The sequence below is a fragment of the Sardina pilchardus genome, chromosome 7, assembly GCF_963854185.1.
Source record: "Sardina pilchardus chromosome 7, fSarPil1.1, whole genome shotgun sequence".
In the NCBI taxonomy this organism is placed as follows: Eukaryota; Metazoa; Chordata; class Actinopteri; order Clupeiformes; family Clupeidae; genus Sardina; species Sardina pilchardus.
In genome coordinates, this window is record NC_085000.1 from 29,250,688 (window position 1) to 29,265,410 (window position 14,723).

The 14,723-nt window shown below is 41.6% G+C and overlaps 2 protein-coding genes across 3 annotated transcripts in view; both read left to right on the top strand.

The window, feature by feature from the left end:
* mtor (mechanistic target of rapamycin kinase) overlaps positions 1 to 4,214 on the top strand; it is a 94,509-nt gene extending 90,295 nt beyond the window's left edge. For both annotated transcript variants that reach the window (XM_062541692.1, XM_062541691.1), the window contains exons 48-58: positions 110 to 257; positions 431 to 553; positions 913 to 995; positions 1,148 to 1,220; positions 1,325 to 1,399; positions 1,805 to 1,940; positions 2,353 to 2,418; positions 2,590 to 2,670; positions 3,261 to 3,341; positions 3,527 to 3,632; positions 3,761 to 4,214. In XM_062541692.1, the coding sequence (XP_062397676.1) occupies positions 110 to 257; positions 431 to 553; positions 913 to 995; positions 1,148 to 1,220; positions 1,325 to 1,399; positions 1,805 to 1,940; positions 2,353 to 2,418; positions 2,590 to 2,670; positions 3,261 to 3,341; positions 3,527 to 3,632; positions 3,761 to 3,776 (988 nt within the window). In that variant the 3' untranslated portion in view covers positions 3,777 to 4,214. The remainder of the gene's footprint in view (positions 1 to 109; positions 258 to 430; positions 554 to 912; positions 996 to 1,147; positions 1,221 to 1,324; positions 1,400 to 1,804; positions 1,941 to 2,352; positions 2,419 to 2,589; positions 2,671 to 3,260; positions 3,342 to 3,526; positions 3,633 to 3,760) is intronic.
* A 2,532-nt stretch (positions 4,215 to 6,746) lies between these two features.
* Positions 6,747 to 14,344, top strand: exosc10 (exosome component 10). The gene is made up of 25 exons (XM_062541693.1): positions 6,747 to 6,900; positions 7,278 to 7,414; positions 7,586 to 7,709; positions 7,822 to 7,926; positions 8,022 to 8,181; positions 8,262 to 8,370; positions 8,457 to 8,532; positions 8,679 to 8,789; positions 8,958 to 9,101; positions 9,207 to 9,397; positions 9,559 to 9,715; positions 9,835 to 9,983; positions 10,295 to 10,345; positions 10,431 to 10,542; positions 10,653 to 10,700; positions 10,786 to 10,864; positions 10,973 to 11,082; positions 11,200 to 11,289; positions 11,379 to 11,447; positions 11,609 to 11,702; positions 11,801 to 11,874; positions 13,499 to 13,727; positions 13,849 to 13,913; positions 14,011 to 14,084; positions 14,180 to 14,344. Exons 1-25 carry the CDS (start codon positions 6,775 to 6,777, stop codon positions 14,208 to 14,210), a joined length of 2,715 nt encoding a protein of 904 aa, XP_062397677.1. The 5' UTR covers positions 6,747 to 6,774; the 3' UTR covers positions 14,211 to 14,344.
* The last annotated feature ends 379 nt before the right edge of the window (positions 14,345 to 14,723 follow it).

Consider the following 14,723-nt stretch of genomic DNA (forward strand, 5'->3'; position numbering starts at 1 on the left):
GATGCCAGTTCAATAACCATTTCCCCTAAATGAACTGCGTTGCAGTAACATCTGCATGATTTTAACTGAAATCGTAAAATTGTCAACTTCGTTTTCCTCTGTTTGTTAGCATCCAGCGGTACGCAGTGATTCCTCTGTCCACCAACTCCGGTCTGATCGGCTGGGTGCCTCACTGTGACACACTCCACGCCCTCATCCGAGACTATCGTGAGAAGAAGAAGATCCTGCTCAACATTGAACACCGTATCATGCTCAGGGTGAGCGGGATCTCTGTGGACTTGCACCCACAAACACTCACTTTGGACAAAACCATCAGCCAAACACCATAAACATAAACAAACATGCAATGCAGTGTTTTTTGTGTGTGTGAGATTTCATGAGCTGCTTTTTAAAAACAGTCCTTAATAAAGGTTTGTTTTGGTTTGACTAGATGGCTCCAGACTACGACCACCTGACCCTGATGGAGAAGGTGGAGGTGTTTGAGCACGCTGTGAACAACACGGCTGGGGACGACCTGGCCAAGCTGCTGTGGCTCAAGAGTCCCAGTTCAGAGGTACAGGGCCTCCTCCTACACTAGCTTCCCCAAGCCCACACACATGCCACCAATACACACATGCCAGCTTTGCCAACTCATACCCGTCATCTTCAACATCAACATATTCACAGGGATTTCACATAAATTGAAAGCGAAAGTTTTTCACACTAGATCATCTGTATAAGCTTTAGTCAAATTGTCGAAATTATATGTGCTCGTCAGCACACATTCCTGTAATTAATTTTTGCATCATGTACTCTTTATCAAGCCTCATTTCAGCTTAGAGGTTTTCACAGAGATCTTTGATGTCCTTAACGGCCAGGAGTTTCTGTTTCTGGCGAGGAGCTATTTATATTGTCTGTATCTCTCTCTCTTAGGTTTGGTTTGATAGGCGGACAAACTACACACGTTCCTTAGCTGTCATGTCTATGGTTGGCTACATCTTGGGACTGGGAGATAGGTGAGAGCTGGTTTGTGTACATGTGACAATTTATTGCAGAAAATCTACTTTAATACTTCCTCGGCTGGTTTCTGGTTACCACTTATCTTGTATCGAACTGATTCAGGTAGAGGAAAAATCAGCTGACAATCACATATTATTTTTTTCCTCAGGCATCCATCCAACCTGATGTTGGATAGGCTCAGTGGAAAGATCCTCCACATAGACTTTGGTGATTGTTTTGAGGTAAATGATGTCTTTTTGTTTTATATATATCCTGTGGTGTTTATAATAGCATGTGTATAATTGCTATTCTGTATTTAATATGACATTTTCTATTTATCTCTCAGGTTGCCATGACGAGGGAGAAATTCCCTGAGAAAATCCCCTTCAGACTGACCAGAATGCTGACTAATGCCATGGAGGTAAGATGCACACCACTCTTTTCACATCTCCTGTCAGGTAATCAGTTAAACAAAAAAGGATATAGAACTATAGACGGGTGGGACTACTAGTTGTTACAATATTTTACAACTCTCTGGGCACCAGGTACACCGGTACTGCAACTGAAGCCTTATGAAATGTAGAAATGGTTTTAGAAGACTGGTCTAATTTTTCCGAATGTACACAGCGTTCTCTTGTCTGGTGTAGCCAGTTCAATTGATTACAAATTGCAGATGGGTAGCTTGCAGATGGGTAGAATGACAATGCTCGTAAATGAAAGTGTCCTTGAAAGAACAGAGTGACTTTCATGTCTCTCTCTCCCTCCCTCTCTCTCTCTCTCTCTTCACCTGTCTGTCTTCTCTCTCTCTGTCTCTCGCTCTGTGCAGGTGACCGGCCTGGACGGCAACTACAGGATCACGTGCCACACGGTCATGGAGGTCTTGAGGGAACACAGAGACAGTGTCATGGCCGTGCTGGAGGCCTTCGTGTACGACCCCTTACTCAACTGGAGGCTGATGGACAGTACGTCTCTCGATTCATTACAGGACCTTTGCACGGCACTCCAGTGACATTTAACACAGTAGCCAGTAGGTGTCAGAGATGCATCTCCCAACAGCTGAGAGGACATCCAGGCCAGCTGTGCTGTTTTCACGTTGCTAACCTGGCTGTCAGAGTGGAGATAGCAGCCAGTGTGTTGGCCCTGATTAAGTTGTGCCTGACTGTGCCTGTAAGGCCCGCCGTTATTATGTGTGACACTTCAAGCACAATCCATATTGATATTTCCACATTATCTTGCTTGTTTTCTCAGTTTTCCACCTCTCTCATTCTGGTTACCAGTTCCAAACTACAGCGCCTGGCAACTTGGAACTACAAAATCCGACCTCTGTTTCTAACACTCTTTCATGCCTTTCTTAACTTTTTTCCTCCTCCTCAGCCAACACCAAAGGAAACAAGCGATCCAGGAACAGGACCGACTCCTACTCCGCTGGACAATCCGTGGGTAAGTCCTCACTGCCAAGAGGTAGATGAGTTAAAGGGGGTAGGGTTGGCACATCAGTGTATGTCCAATTGCCTTTTGCTGACAAGTGTGTGTGTGTGTGTGTGTGTGTGTGTGTGTGTGTGTGTGTGTGTGACCCCCCAATGGTGCTTGTCTTTGATGTGACCCCCACAGAAGCGCTGGACGGCATCGATCTCGGCGAGACCACCCACAAGAAGCCAGGAACCACCGTGCCTGAATCCATCCACTCCTTCAGTGAGTCAGCGGCTCGAGCGCACACACACACACACACACACACACGCTCCTTATCGCATGCCTGCAAGGAGGCCGTACCCATACTAATAGAGCAGAGCTAGGATTCAAATCAGAGCACACACAACCTCCATTTCACCTCAGGGAGCGTAACCAGAGCTGAGAGATGTTGTGGCTCAGAGCAATAAATCCAATTTAGTAGAAATGACACCCTTTAAATTGCCATTTGGATGCGTAATATTGTGTCCAGTACAAGCAATTTTTGAAGTGCTAGAAGTTTAGGGGAAAGGATGGGTTTATAGGATTATATGAATGACCTTTGGTCATGCTCTTTCATGAGAGTTGCCAAGGATGATTAGGAAATAAAAGTCAAGGCCTCAACTTGTCAGATGTCTGTTGTTTGTGTCATGAAAGCAGAAGCTGAACCCAAACTATTATCACAAGCTTTCATTCCTGAGCTCCATGTCATCCTGTTTTATTAGACAAAGCGATATACGGAATAACCAGCCTATTTCTGTATTGAATAATAATTTCCCTGAAAAATTTCCCTGAACAAAATGGAAACATTGATGTTGTCTCTCATCCCCTGTCAGTTGGTGATGGCCTTGTACAGCCCGAGGCTCTGAACAAAAAAGCCATCCAGATCATCAACCGGGTGCGAGACAAGCTGACTGGTGAGTTCCGTCTCTATTCTGTGCCTCAGGGAAAGGCTGTTATTTTTCAGAGCTCCATTTTAGACAACATTTAGAACTAGTCAAATATCTGCTCTTGTGCCACTTCACTTTGACTAAAAGTCAGCCGTTATGCAACTCCTGCCTCTGCTGTGTGAAATTCATACTTCTGTTCTCTCACTCACTAGGTCGGGATTTCTCTCACGACGAGACGTTGGATGTGCCGACCCAAGTGGAGCTTCTAATTAAGCAAGCAACATCGCATGAGAACTTGTGCCAGTGCTACATCGGATGGTTTGTATTATGGACATAACTAGCATGTAGCAGGCTAGCAGCTGAGACATGCACATTGTTAAGATTATGTGTGTTGTGAAACGTAATATGGTCATATGGATTAATGTTTGTTTCCTCTCTAATTGCAGGTGTCCATTTTGGTAGAGGAGCACCTCAAGCCTTGCTTTGCAGTCCTTGTCCTTTGCTAATATTTCTACAGTGGCCATAATTCATTCAAGGAGAAATGAGTCTGCTTTATAGACTAGCGATGATGTGTTGCAATTAATAAGACATTTTCAAGTATTTCAAACTTTTATTAACTTAATATCTCATAACTGAAGGTTAACTGAAGGTTAACTGATGCACAATATGAATGGAGAGACTTGATTACACATATGTTGACTATGAATAAATGATGAATAAATGATTTGTCATTCATTCATTCATTCCTGGAACTTTTCAGTATGGTGCCATGCTCTACTATAATGATATACATTATACGTTCAATGTCTCAAAAAATATATGACTGCACTGAATGTCTTTTCATCCATACCAATCCATTTTCTTGTGTCATACAAATAATAAATCTTAGTAAAGGTTTTACTTCAGTGCCTTTTCATGTAGAAATCTTAATATTGGGCCAGGAGAATGCATTATTAACAAAACATTAACATTAACACTAGAAGTACTCCAAGGAGGTGAGTAAGTAAATAATGGAGTGCATGACTCCAGAGCTCTATAGCAACTTCAACTTAAAAGTTTAGAACAGGGGTCTCCAATCCTCTAACAGCTAGGCCTACAGTACTTCAACAAAATGAACATGGCCAAGAGTTACTGATGCTTTATATGCTGCTAGTAGTAGCATTTGCCTAGCTAATCTCCACCGACAACAGCTCCTATCCACTCCTTACAACTCAGTTGTGGTGTTGTCAGATTTATGAACATGATGATATTTACTACTAACGGTCAGAGCCGGTTTTAGACTACAAATTTGGGTAGGTTGGTAGAAATTTTGGGTGGGCAACATAGCAAAGCGGTCAAATTGGCATAAACACAAACACAACACAAGCATTTCAAATGTAAAATAGTATGTTGTCATTTGTATTTTATTTTGTTGAAGAAAATGCCTTTTGTAGTGACAGTGTAAAAGTGCAAAACACTAAATGCAGCCGGAGTTGTTGTGATCAGAACATTGAGTTCAGAAAGATGTTCCAGTGCAGGAAGAGTAACGTGTATGTTGCTTACACACACACACCGACCTCAAGGGTGCATTCCTAGTTTGCCACTCCGAGGGCTTCGAGCTCACCTAACCAGTCGTACATTTGGAATTATCAAGTGTTTATTCAGAGCTTCACACTCTCTGGAGCGTCCAGAGTGTGTCAGATTAAATTTAGGAACGCACCCCAAGTTTCTTAAGAATTTTAATCATCCAAGTGGAACACACGGAACCAGTTATGTGATTTTACCTGCAACAAGTTGCCCCATGTAGCCTATCACTTAAAGTGGCGTAATGAAAAATGAATTTGCTTAATGATTTACCCAGACTTGTTGTGTATCACAATATTGATAACTTTAATCATCCAATGCAGGTAATGGCATGTTCCGTAAGCAGAGAAAAGTTGCGCTCAAACACTTCACTTAATCAACACACTCAATGTACTGATGAAGGAAAATATTCAATTGAAAGACATTTAAGGTTTGCAAAGTGATATCATGCTGTGAGTATTTTTAGTACTTTCAAAATACAAAAATACTATATTGTGTAAAATACTCATTTTAAAATACATTTTGATGTATTTTTGACCATCCTTACTAACAGCTACAGAAGCCAGGCAGCCATAGTGCTATGGGGTCATTTTTGAAATTGTGTCCCAAATAACTGCATGGCTGTTCTAACTGTCAGCTGCAGCAACCTGAGCTAGGTAGCACTGATTGTTTTCAGGGGTTTTCTCATACCGACAGCATGACTGACTTTGACAAACAGATATCTATGTGAAAAATGGCCTACCTAACACACATACATGTGTCTACTGCACCGCTATGTACCAGTTAACTACCATTACATTCAACACCAATTCATTTACATCCAAGCTGGGTTTGGGACACTGAAAAACTCTGAAAAATATATAGCTTACCGATGATCCAATTCAATTTGGGCCATTAACATACATCGTCAACTACATTATTTGACATCTTGGTGAGTAAAAAGAGGTAGGCTATATGGAAACAAATCATATGTTGAAACTTGATCTTGTCACAATGAAAACAGTGAAGAAAGCTTCAGTCCTGAAGGGAAGCACTTTTATACTGAGATGAAAAAATCCTCATAAAGAAATTAATATGTTTAATAATAGTAATAATAATAATAATATATATTTCCAGGCAAACTTGTGCTTGAGAATGTCAACTAGGCCCTATAGGAATGGAACCCTTCTCTTATCATTTGAGACATAATTTTTCCTTACTAAAAGTTAGTCTCAGCAGAGTTTGAAAGTCAAAGTCAGAAACTTTGAAAAGAAAATGTTTACCCAAAGTATGTGACTTGGAGTATTCAGTAACATTAAAAGCTCTGTGAGTCCATGCAAGGATGTACAAATTGTGATGAAACCTATTTTGTTCTGTCCAAGAACTCTGCGGCTTCAATGGGATGACATTGTTTCTGTCATAATAATTAACACACACACACACAAACACACACACACACACACACACACACACACACACACACACACACACACACACACACACACACATTTACAGGAGGCTTTGGATGTGTCTGGGGTTTCTGAGGGGGGGGGGGGGAAACAACATACAAAAAACTGATAAGCAGGTTTATTGGATAACCTAGTACAGCGATGTCCAGGTCCCATCAGTAGTGTTGTCATTGGTTGTATGTGTTCATCCCCGATGGCACAGTGATGGGCAAAACATTAGCTAAAGTTATTCTATAAACTATTTGTAAAGGAAAAACCTGTACATTTTTCATTTATCTCCAATTCTCGAGGTATGAACTGTAGTATATTCGTGGACACAAACATGCTTTCAAAAGTGATTTTGCAGTGATAAGTGTGTGTCAGCCTATGGTGTCAGCCAGGCTGAGCAAAATCTAGGCCTACCTTGCAGTGAACTCTCGTCTCTCGCGATTTCAGCTCAACGCAGAAACATGGCCGCCTCCACGAGTAGAGGTGGTAGAGACAAACAAAGTGGCAATTCCACATTAAATGACGACTCCGAGACCGATGCAAATGAGTTTTGTCCAGGATTCAAAGATGTCGATTCATTTGTCAAGGTTAGGCAAACAGTTTTTCATTGCTTATACTGTGTTGACAGTCCACGGCTTGTCAAAGTGCCTGGCTTGCTGTGTGTGTAAGACAACGTGGATGCAATTGCTAGCTAGTTAGCTAAGTATTTTTTTTCCTCTAACATGTTTTCATATCTTGTCATGTCAACAGTACTAAACATTTTCTTTTAACCTCGAATGACACAGTGACACAAAATCCGCACTGTAAAGTGCATCAAGCGAATCCGTTGCAAATGCAGGCTAGTGTCGGATAGCTATAATGCTAACTTTATTGTCAGTCACAATGGTAACACTTACTTCATGTAATCGGCATAAATTCTCATGCATTACCATGATCAATATATAAGACTGATGTGTTTCAACAGCATGGTTTGGGAACTGTTGTCGCAGCCACAAAAGCTGCTGCAGCCCTGCCCCAAGCTGGAGATGAATATGATTTTTACAGAAGCTTTCCAGGATTCCAGGAATTCTGCGCCACGCAAGGGGACCGGATTCTTCATAGGTGGGCATTTAAGACGTTATCACTACAAACAGTTGTTTCATGTTTGCATAATTTATGCGTGTATGAAGCGTTCACAGCTACTTACATTAGTTGCATGCAGTATAATGGGTTATGGACCTGTGCTTTGATCAGTGTGGTTACTAAAGCCTGTGTTTTCTGCTTGGTTACCAGTATGAGTCTGCTAATGCAGCACCATGGCTGTCGGTCTCACTTACGAGACCGCAACAAGCTGACGGGACTAGACGATCGATTTGATCTGGTGGTGGATGCCAATGATTTGATTCTAGAGAAAGTGGTAGGTATCGGTGTTCCCATGCCTTCAATTCAACACATAAGAGTGCTGCCTCTGTGTGTCTTGTGCAACAGGTAGAGTTGTTGTTCACCTGGTGTGATTTGCTTTTGTTTAGGGCATTCTGCTTGATGAGGCTGCAGGGGTCAACAGAACCCAAGAGCCTGTCATGCCTGTTGGTTATCAGCCTCCCAAAATAGTCGTCTCCAGCTGGAATCGCAAGGTAAGGTTTACATGACACTATGGCACTTAAGGCATCAGACTCAAACAATTCATTATGCAATGATCAGGTTGCTCATGCAGTTGTTTACGTTGCAGGGGAGCGGCTCTGGTCACAGCCCTGAGACCTTCAGGCTTCTGCATGCCAAAAATGTCCAGCGGCCTCAAATGAGGTTCAAAGACAAAGTCGACAACAGCAACACGCCGTTCGTCCCCAAAATCTTTGTGAAGCCCAACGCCGTAGTACCCCTGCCCACATGTAAGCATATTGGCAACCAAACAGTTTGTCTGTTTTAGCCTGACACGATGTGACCCTGCTGACCTGATCCTTTCTTTTAGATTTCACCAATAAGCACCTCCACAAGCAGCGGCCAGAGGACCTGGATGTCCCTGCGGCCCTGGCAGACTTTATCCACCAGCAGAGAAAACAGGAGCATATGGAGGACATGTAAGACTTGCTCACTTTGTTAGCTTGCTTTTTGAGATGACAGAAATGTTATGATTATTGTCTAACATTGGCATTCATTCTCTCAGGTTCTCTCATCCATACCAACATGAGCTTGAGAATCTTACCATGCCAGAAAGTTTAGAATGTAGACCAGAGCCTCAGGTACTGTTTTTTTTTTCTTTGTTCTTCACTTTTCCACTGTTATCCACTAATTTGAAAGTATTGAGATGTTTGTCTTGCTAAGGAAATGAAAAAAGTAAGTAAGTATATATAGATAAAGATGTTCATACTCTGTTTGATGCCCACAGATGTACAAACCATTGGATGAGACTAACTGCCAATTTATAGACACATTGGATGACCTGGTCGCCTTGAATGAGAAGCTGTGCAAAACCACTGTATTTGCAGTGGATTTGGAGGTAATGATGCAGTAGAAGCAGTCATATGAGAACTATTGTTAAAGAGTTGTTCTTTTAGATTTGTGGACATGATGGGTGTCATAGGGACATAGGCCTGTGCTGCTCAAAGAATGAAATTGAAGTATGCCGATATTGCCTCCAAACGTCACAACTGATTCTTTTTTCCAGCACCATTCCTACAGGAGTTTCCTCGGCATTACCTGCTTGATGCAAATTTCAACAAGGGACGAAGACTTCCTTGTAGACACCTTGGAATTGCGCAGTGAGATGTATATCCTCAATGAGTGTTTCACAGATCCCAACATTGTTAAGGTAATTGTGAAGCATTCTTCATCATATGCATTTCCAGAGAACATATTCAAACATTTTTGGAAAAATAAGCCTCAATTTTTATATCATGGTTATGATTCCTCTCAGGTTTTTCACGGGGCAGACTCCGACATTGAGTGGCTGCAGAAAGACCTTGGCCTCTACGTTGTCAACATGTTTGACACGCATCAGGCATCACGTGCTCTCAACCTTGGTAGGAACTCCTTGGATCATCTCCTGAAGGTGTTCTGCAACATCGACACAGACAAGCGCTACCAGCTGGCTGACTGGAGAATTCGGTAAACAGGAGCCACAGTGGTTTCTACATGCTTTGAATACTCTACATGGTATCTATTCACCATTTCTCACTGGTGATCAGATTTGAGGTTGATTGCATTTAGTGATGGCTATTATTGTCAAATGTGTTATGTGACGGTAGGACTTTGTCTTTGACTTGTAGGCCTTTGCCCGAAGAGATGTTTCAGTATGCCAGGGGAGATACTCACTATCTCCTGTACGTGTACGACCGGCTGAGGGCAGACCTGCTGGACATTGGCAAGGGCCTGCCGTCCGCTTTGCAAGCAGTCTGGAACAGGAGCAGAGAGATCTCCTTGAAGGTGACCGGTCCACAGTTTTAATCGAGAGTTTGTTTTCAGGTCTAGCCATTGTGCTTATGTGGTGTAATGATTCGTGATGCTGATGATTTATTCTTCTGTTTTCCTCTCCATTCATTTAGAAATATGTGAAACCGATCTTCACAGAGGAGTCCTACATGGATATGTACAAGAAGCAGAAGAGGGTTTTCAACACACAGCAGCTGACTGCCTTCAGGCTGTTGTATGCATGGAGGGATAAGTTGTCCAGGGTGGAGGATGAGAGCACTGGGTATGTTTCTCACACACACACACACACACACACACACACACACACACACACACACACACACACGGTTAGTTGTTATTGTCAAGAGTTTCATCATGGTTTGCATTACACTGGTAACTGGTACATTCCTATGAGCCACTGTACCGGTTTTCCATTTCCAGTGCTGCGTGTATGCATGTATGAACATATGCCTTTTTGCGCTACCACTTAGTACAGCTTAGGAGTGTGAACAGCCATTTGCTGAATATGAAGGGTGTAGACTCGTATGACTGTATGAGTCAGTGCAGTTCATACTTTGTGTGCTTTGTTTTCAGCTATGTGTTGCCCAATCACATGTTGATGAAGATTGCAGAATTATTGCCCAAGTAAGTTTCCTCCACCTACTCCATTTCCAGCGAGATGTGGTTTTTAGGACAGTCCACTTACTTCTGTGACACTTTTTTTTTTAAGAGAGCCACAGGGCATTATTGCCTGTTGTAGTCCTACCCCTCCCATGGTCCGCCAGCAGATTAATGAACTGCACCAGCTGTTGAAGCAAGCCAGAGAAATGCCGCTTCTCAAGGTAGAGCTCCTTCACAGAAATCCTGAGCCCCACCACCTCGGAGTTTACTCCTATATGTGTACCTTATTCACTTAATAGTTTTTGAATCCCTTTCCTTGCATTTTTTGCAGAGTGAAATCGTGGCTGAGAAAAACAAAGTGATCACCCCTATTAGAAAGGTTTGTTGAGTCAAAATGATCTGGTGCGTTTTTGTACGTTAAACATTCACATGATGACTGACCGGTGTTGCTGTGTCATCTGTAGCCTCTGGAGTCCTCCCTATTCTCTCCTCATGACACGTCCCGCATCTCCGAAAGTGATTTGGTTGACCGGCCTCTGCAAGGTATAGTTTATACCTTGCCTCCCACTCTTCCTATCTGTTGTCGGCTATTATGCAATATCCTGTGATGTCATGTGAGTGAATTCCTTCTCCCCTTGTCCCATATGCTAGAAACCCCAATTAAACGTGGAATACTCTTCTCTGAGGAGGAAGACCAAGATGATGCTGATGCCCAAGCCCTGGCAGGACTTGTGGCTTCAGCTACGATTACACTGTTTGAGGTAGTTATATCAAACATGAATATGTCAAACTCAATGTATTATGTAAAATGTAATGTAGTCATGCAAGCTCATTTACTGCAGATGTAACAATTTGTCCTTTAAACTGTTGTGTTGAAGGATGTGACTGAAACGGTGCCTGATAAACTTACTGTGGCACAGCAGAAAGCCCACAGAATCTTGGCGTCATTTGAAAACCCCTTCAAAATGGTAATATGGCTTTATTAAAAATGTATCTACAAGACATGGTCATGTTAATAGATTCAGTGATGACTCTTTGTATGTTTTTTGTGTTGTAGTACTTGCCATCGAAGAATATCCATATTAACAAAAATGCTAGATTTGACCCATCATCAAAGATCTATGAGGTATGCCAATGTTTCTTTGTCATTTCTGATTTACCTGGTACAAGAATGTATAATGTCATGACTCATGCATAATGTAATTTTCTGTGGAAATGTGGTGTTGCTTATTGGTAGTGGTGAGATACTTTTGATAATGTTCTGTCCTGTTCTTCCCTTTTTTTCAGATTAGCAACAGATGGAAGCTTCGTAGTATTGAACAACAGCAAAAAGAAGCCCAGGAAAAGCAGGCGGCCAGGGAGCAGGCAAAAAAAGCGAAAGGTATGAATGTGATATTTCCACCAATGCAAAACCACCTTGTGTTTTACAGTCTAATAACACAATTGTCATTGCAACTTTTATTTTATTTTTTTTAACAGAGGAACGAAAAAAGGCCAAGAAAAGTTACCAAGAATCCCTTCAGAATGTTGTTACTGTTCGGCAACAGGCAGTGGTAAGTAAACTACCATTTTAGAAAACAACCTTCTTACTAAAAATCTACCTTTTACAGAAAGTACATACATTGCCACTTGGAACGTTTGTGAACCTTCCAGATATTATTATTATTTCATTAAAAATATGAAAATTGAATGGAACATCCTGCCGTCAGTGTAGCAGTGGAAGTTGAGCTGACGATGGCATATGTACGCGAAAATAAGAAAAGTGTTCCTGAGAGCGATTGCGCTTGATTTGCAAGCCTATCGTTGTCGTCGTGTCCCCCGTGGTTAACATACGCCATTACCAAACGTTAGTGATCGAAATAAACGTTTGCCAATGGATCTAGGCCAGACTCTCTGCTAAGTCAGCTACATTTATTCATGTTCAGCTCTAAAACACTATGCGGTTGCTCGGAAATCTTTTGTTAGTATATTGTACCGCTCATTATACTGTAGGTCATAGAAATTCAGATCTTTTGTCAGGGAAAAGTCATGGATTTTTTGTTTTATTGAGAGTGGGAACCCTGTTAAAGTAAATATACAGTATTTATTTTTTCTGTCCATAACTTGCATGGTCTGCATTACAAATTGGGCTTTACAATTGTTTAGTATGGTTATTTCTATATATACAGCTCTGGAAAAAAATAAAGGATTTTAACACCCAGCTCAGTTGACCATGTTCACGGAATACTGTCGGATGGAGAAAACGTGAAAAAATCGCAGCCAAAGTGCCTATAAGCTATGCTAGTATGAGGGCGTACTGAACTGTGCCTTTGTGCCCTAACATGACCAGTGCTATGCAGCATGAACGGGGTCCTCACATCACACCACTGTGCGTGTTCAACCAAGTAATTGTGAAGGAACTGTATAAATCCTGTAGAAGGGGTGTCACTTGCGCTCAAGCCTTGTCGGTGCTCACAGTCCAGGACCACAGGATCAGAAACACTGGCTGGGCTACTTCTAATAGACTAACCCAGAGATGACCGGAGCACTCAGATTATTAAATAACTTTTTTATTGTGGTGCAAGACTAAGTCTTTTGTGTACTGCAATAAAAAAGTTATTTAATAATCTGAGTGCTCCGGTCATCTCTGGGTTAGTCTATTAGAAGTATAAATCCTGTGTTTGTAGCCTGGGCTGTCAGCCTACCTAGTGTTTCCCTCTGTTGCTTCCTGTAGCCCAAAGTCAATAACGAAATCAAACTCGTGCTGCAATCTCAAGCTACTGAATGGAATATGGAAGTCCAAAGATGACCGGATAAATAAATAAATAAATAGCTAGCTCGCATCAGACAGCATAAATTTTTTTCACCACTGCATATTTTTCGGATGTCATCCTATGGTTACAGAGTGACATTCGAATAAGTTGAAGGCCATATTCAAAACGAGGAGACCCCTGCAAATTTGAGTATGATCGCCAACTCATTCGAATGTCACTCAACAATCGATGGCATCAGAAAAATGTGCAGTGGTCTCTTATTTTTTTCTAGAGCAGTATTGTTACACAAATATCTGTAAGATTTCCCAACTTTAAAGTGGCACTATAAGTTGCTGTGTATCAGAATGACCTGCTTCCTTAAGTCATACATAGGCAAATTACACACAAATTGCAGTTTTCATATTGTTCTCTCTCCCCTGTCCAGGAGACTGGACCATCTGGAGGAAAGAAGAGGGACAGAGTTGACAGTGACGTGAATGAGGAAACTCCTAAACCCAGCGCAAAGTTCCTCAAACCCGCAGACACACCAGGCGATGCACCCGCGTTTCCTGCCGCCAAGGCGAAAGCCAAGAAAGCGGCACAACAACCTCCTGCCCAACCCGAATCCTTCACTCCCTTTGACTACAGCAAGTCAAAGCTCAAGGTTTTTTCTGGTATGTCATTTTATCTAGTTGAACTGCGAGCACAGGGTTTCTGGAATTACAGCCCCTGTAATTATGTTCTTAATGAATACAAAGAACAAGTCTCACATGTCAACATGCCTTTTTCCATCAGGAGGTAAAGCGAAGGATTCCGAACAATTTGACCCAAATACAGAGGTTCATGATCCTAACAGAAAGGTACTACAGCTACACATAGAATTCATAATTGTGCAAGGTATGCAAAGTATATAACATAAAGAAGAAGACTCATTACTGAATGTCATTTGTGTTGCAGAAAAATCCTAAAGGGAGTAAACAAGGCGGTGCTGGAGGCAGGAGTATGTCCTATATGGCTGGCAAATCTAATCGGTAATATAGCCTAGTATACTTCCAATTCAAGTGTTTTCTATTTTATTTGTCATCATTCTCATAAATTATTGTTTTTCTACTCCCCTCTATTGCAGTGGATTCCGTCACAACTGGCCCAAGAGATAGACCATTCCTACGATATTGGTTTTTTATTATTATTATTTCCTAATGCATGATTTCTCCTGGTCTCCTACCTGGTGTTCACCCTCAGATGTTCAACTCATTGATTGATTTTAAAATAAAATGTATGGATTTCTTCACTTGTCAGTTCATTTCTTAATTTAGATACCGGTGGTGTATAATACCAAAAGCAATATTGAAGAGATTTAATCAATAACTTTATGACTGGGAAAAATACTGGAATGCTAATTTCACTTGGACGTTTGGGGAATTGACTTTAATCCCTCTATCAAATCAGATAAAATTATACAATAACAAAGTGTTTATTGCAAAGTGTTTATTATGCTCTATTGAATGAAAACGTTTGAATAGCCAGGTCGACTTGTATGATGGCCTATTATGCAATTCAGTGGAAAAGTACAGAATTTTCAATAGCTACCTAACGAGTAGTTATTTGAGCCCAGTGGATTGTGATTTCAGAAGGAAGTCTGTCCCCGGAGGCGTTTTAACGCGTTTTGA

What these genes read in the sequence shown, in the direction of transcription:
- exosc10 (XM_062541693.1), top strand. Translation starts at nt 6,775, where the DNA reads ATGGCCGCCTCCACGAGTAGAGGTGGTAGAGACAAACAAAGTGGCAAT. An exon ending in ATGTCGATTCATTTGTCAAG is followed by an intron (nt 6,901 to 7,277) that starts GTTAGGCAAACA and finishes GTGTTTCAACAG; the next exon opens with CATGGTTTGGGAACTGTTGT. An exon ending in CTACGATTACACTGTTTGAG is followed by an intron (nt 11,083 to 11,199) that starts GTAGTTATATCA and finishes GTTGTGTTGAAG; the next exon opens with GATGTGACTGAAACGGTGCC.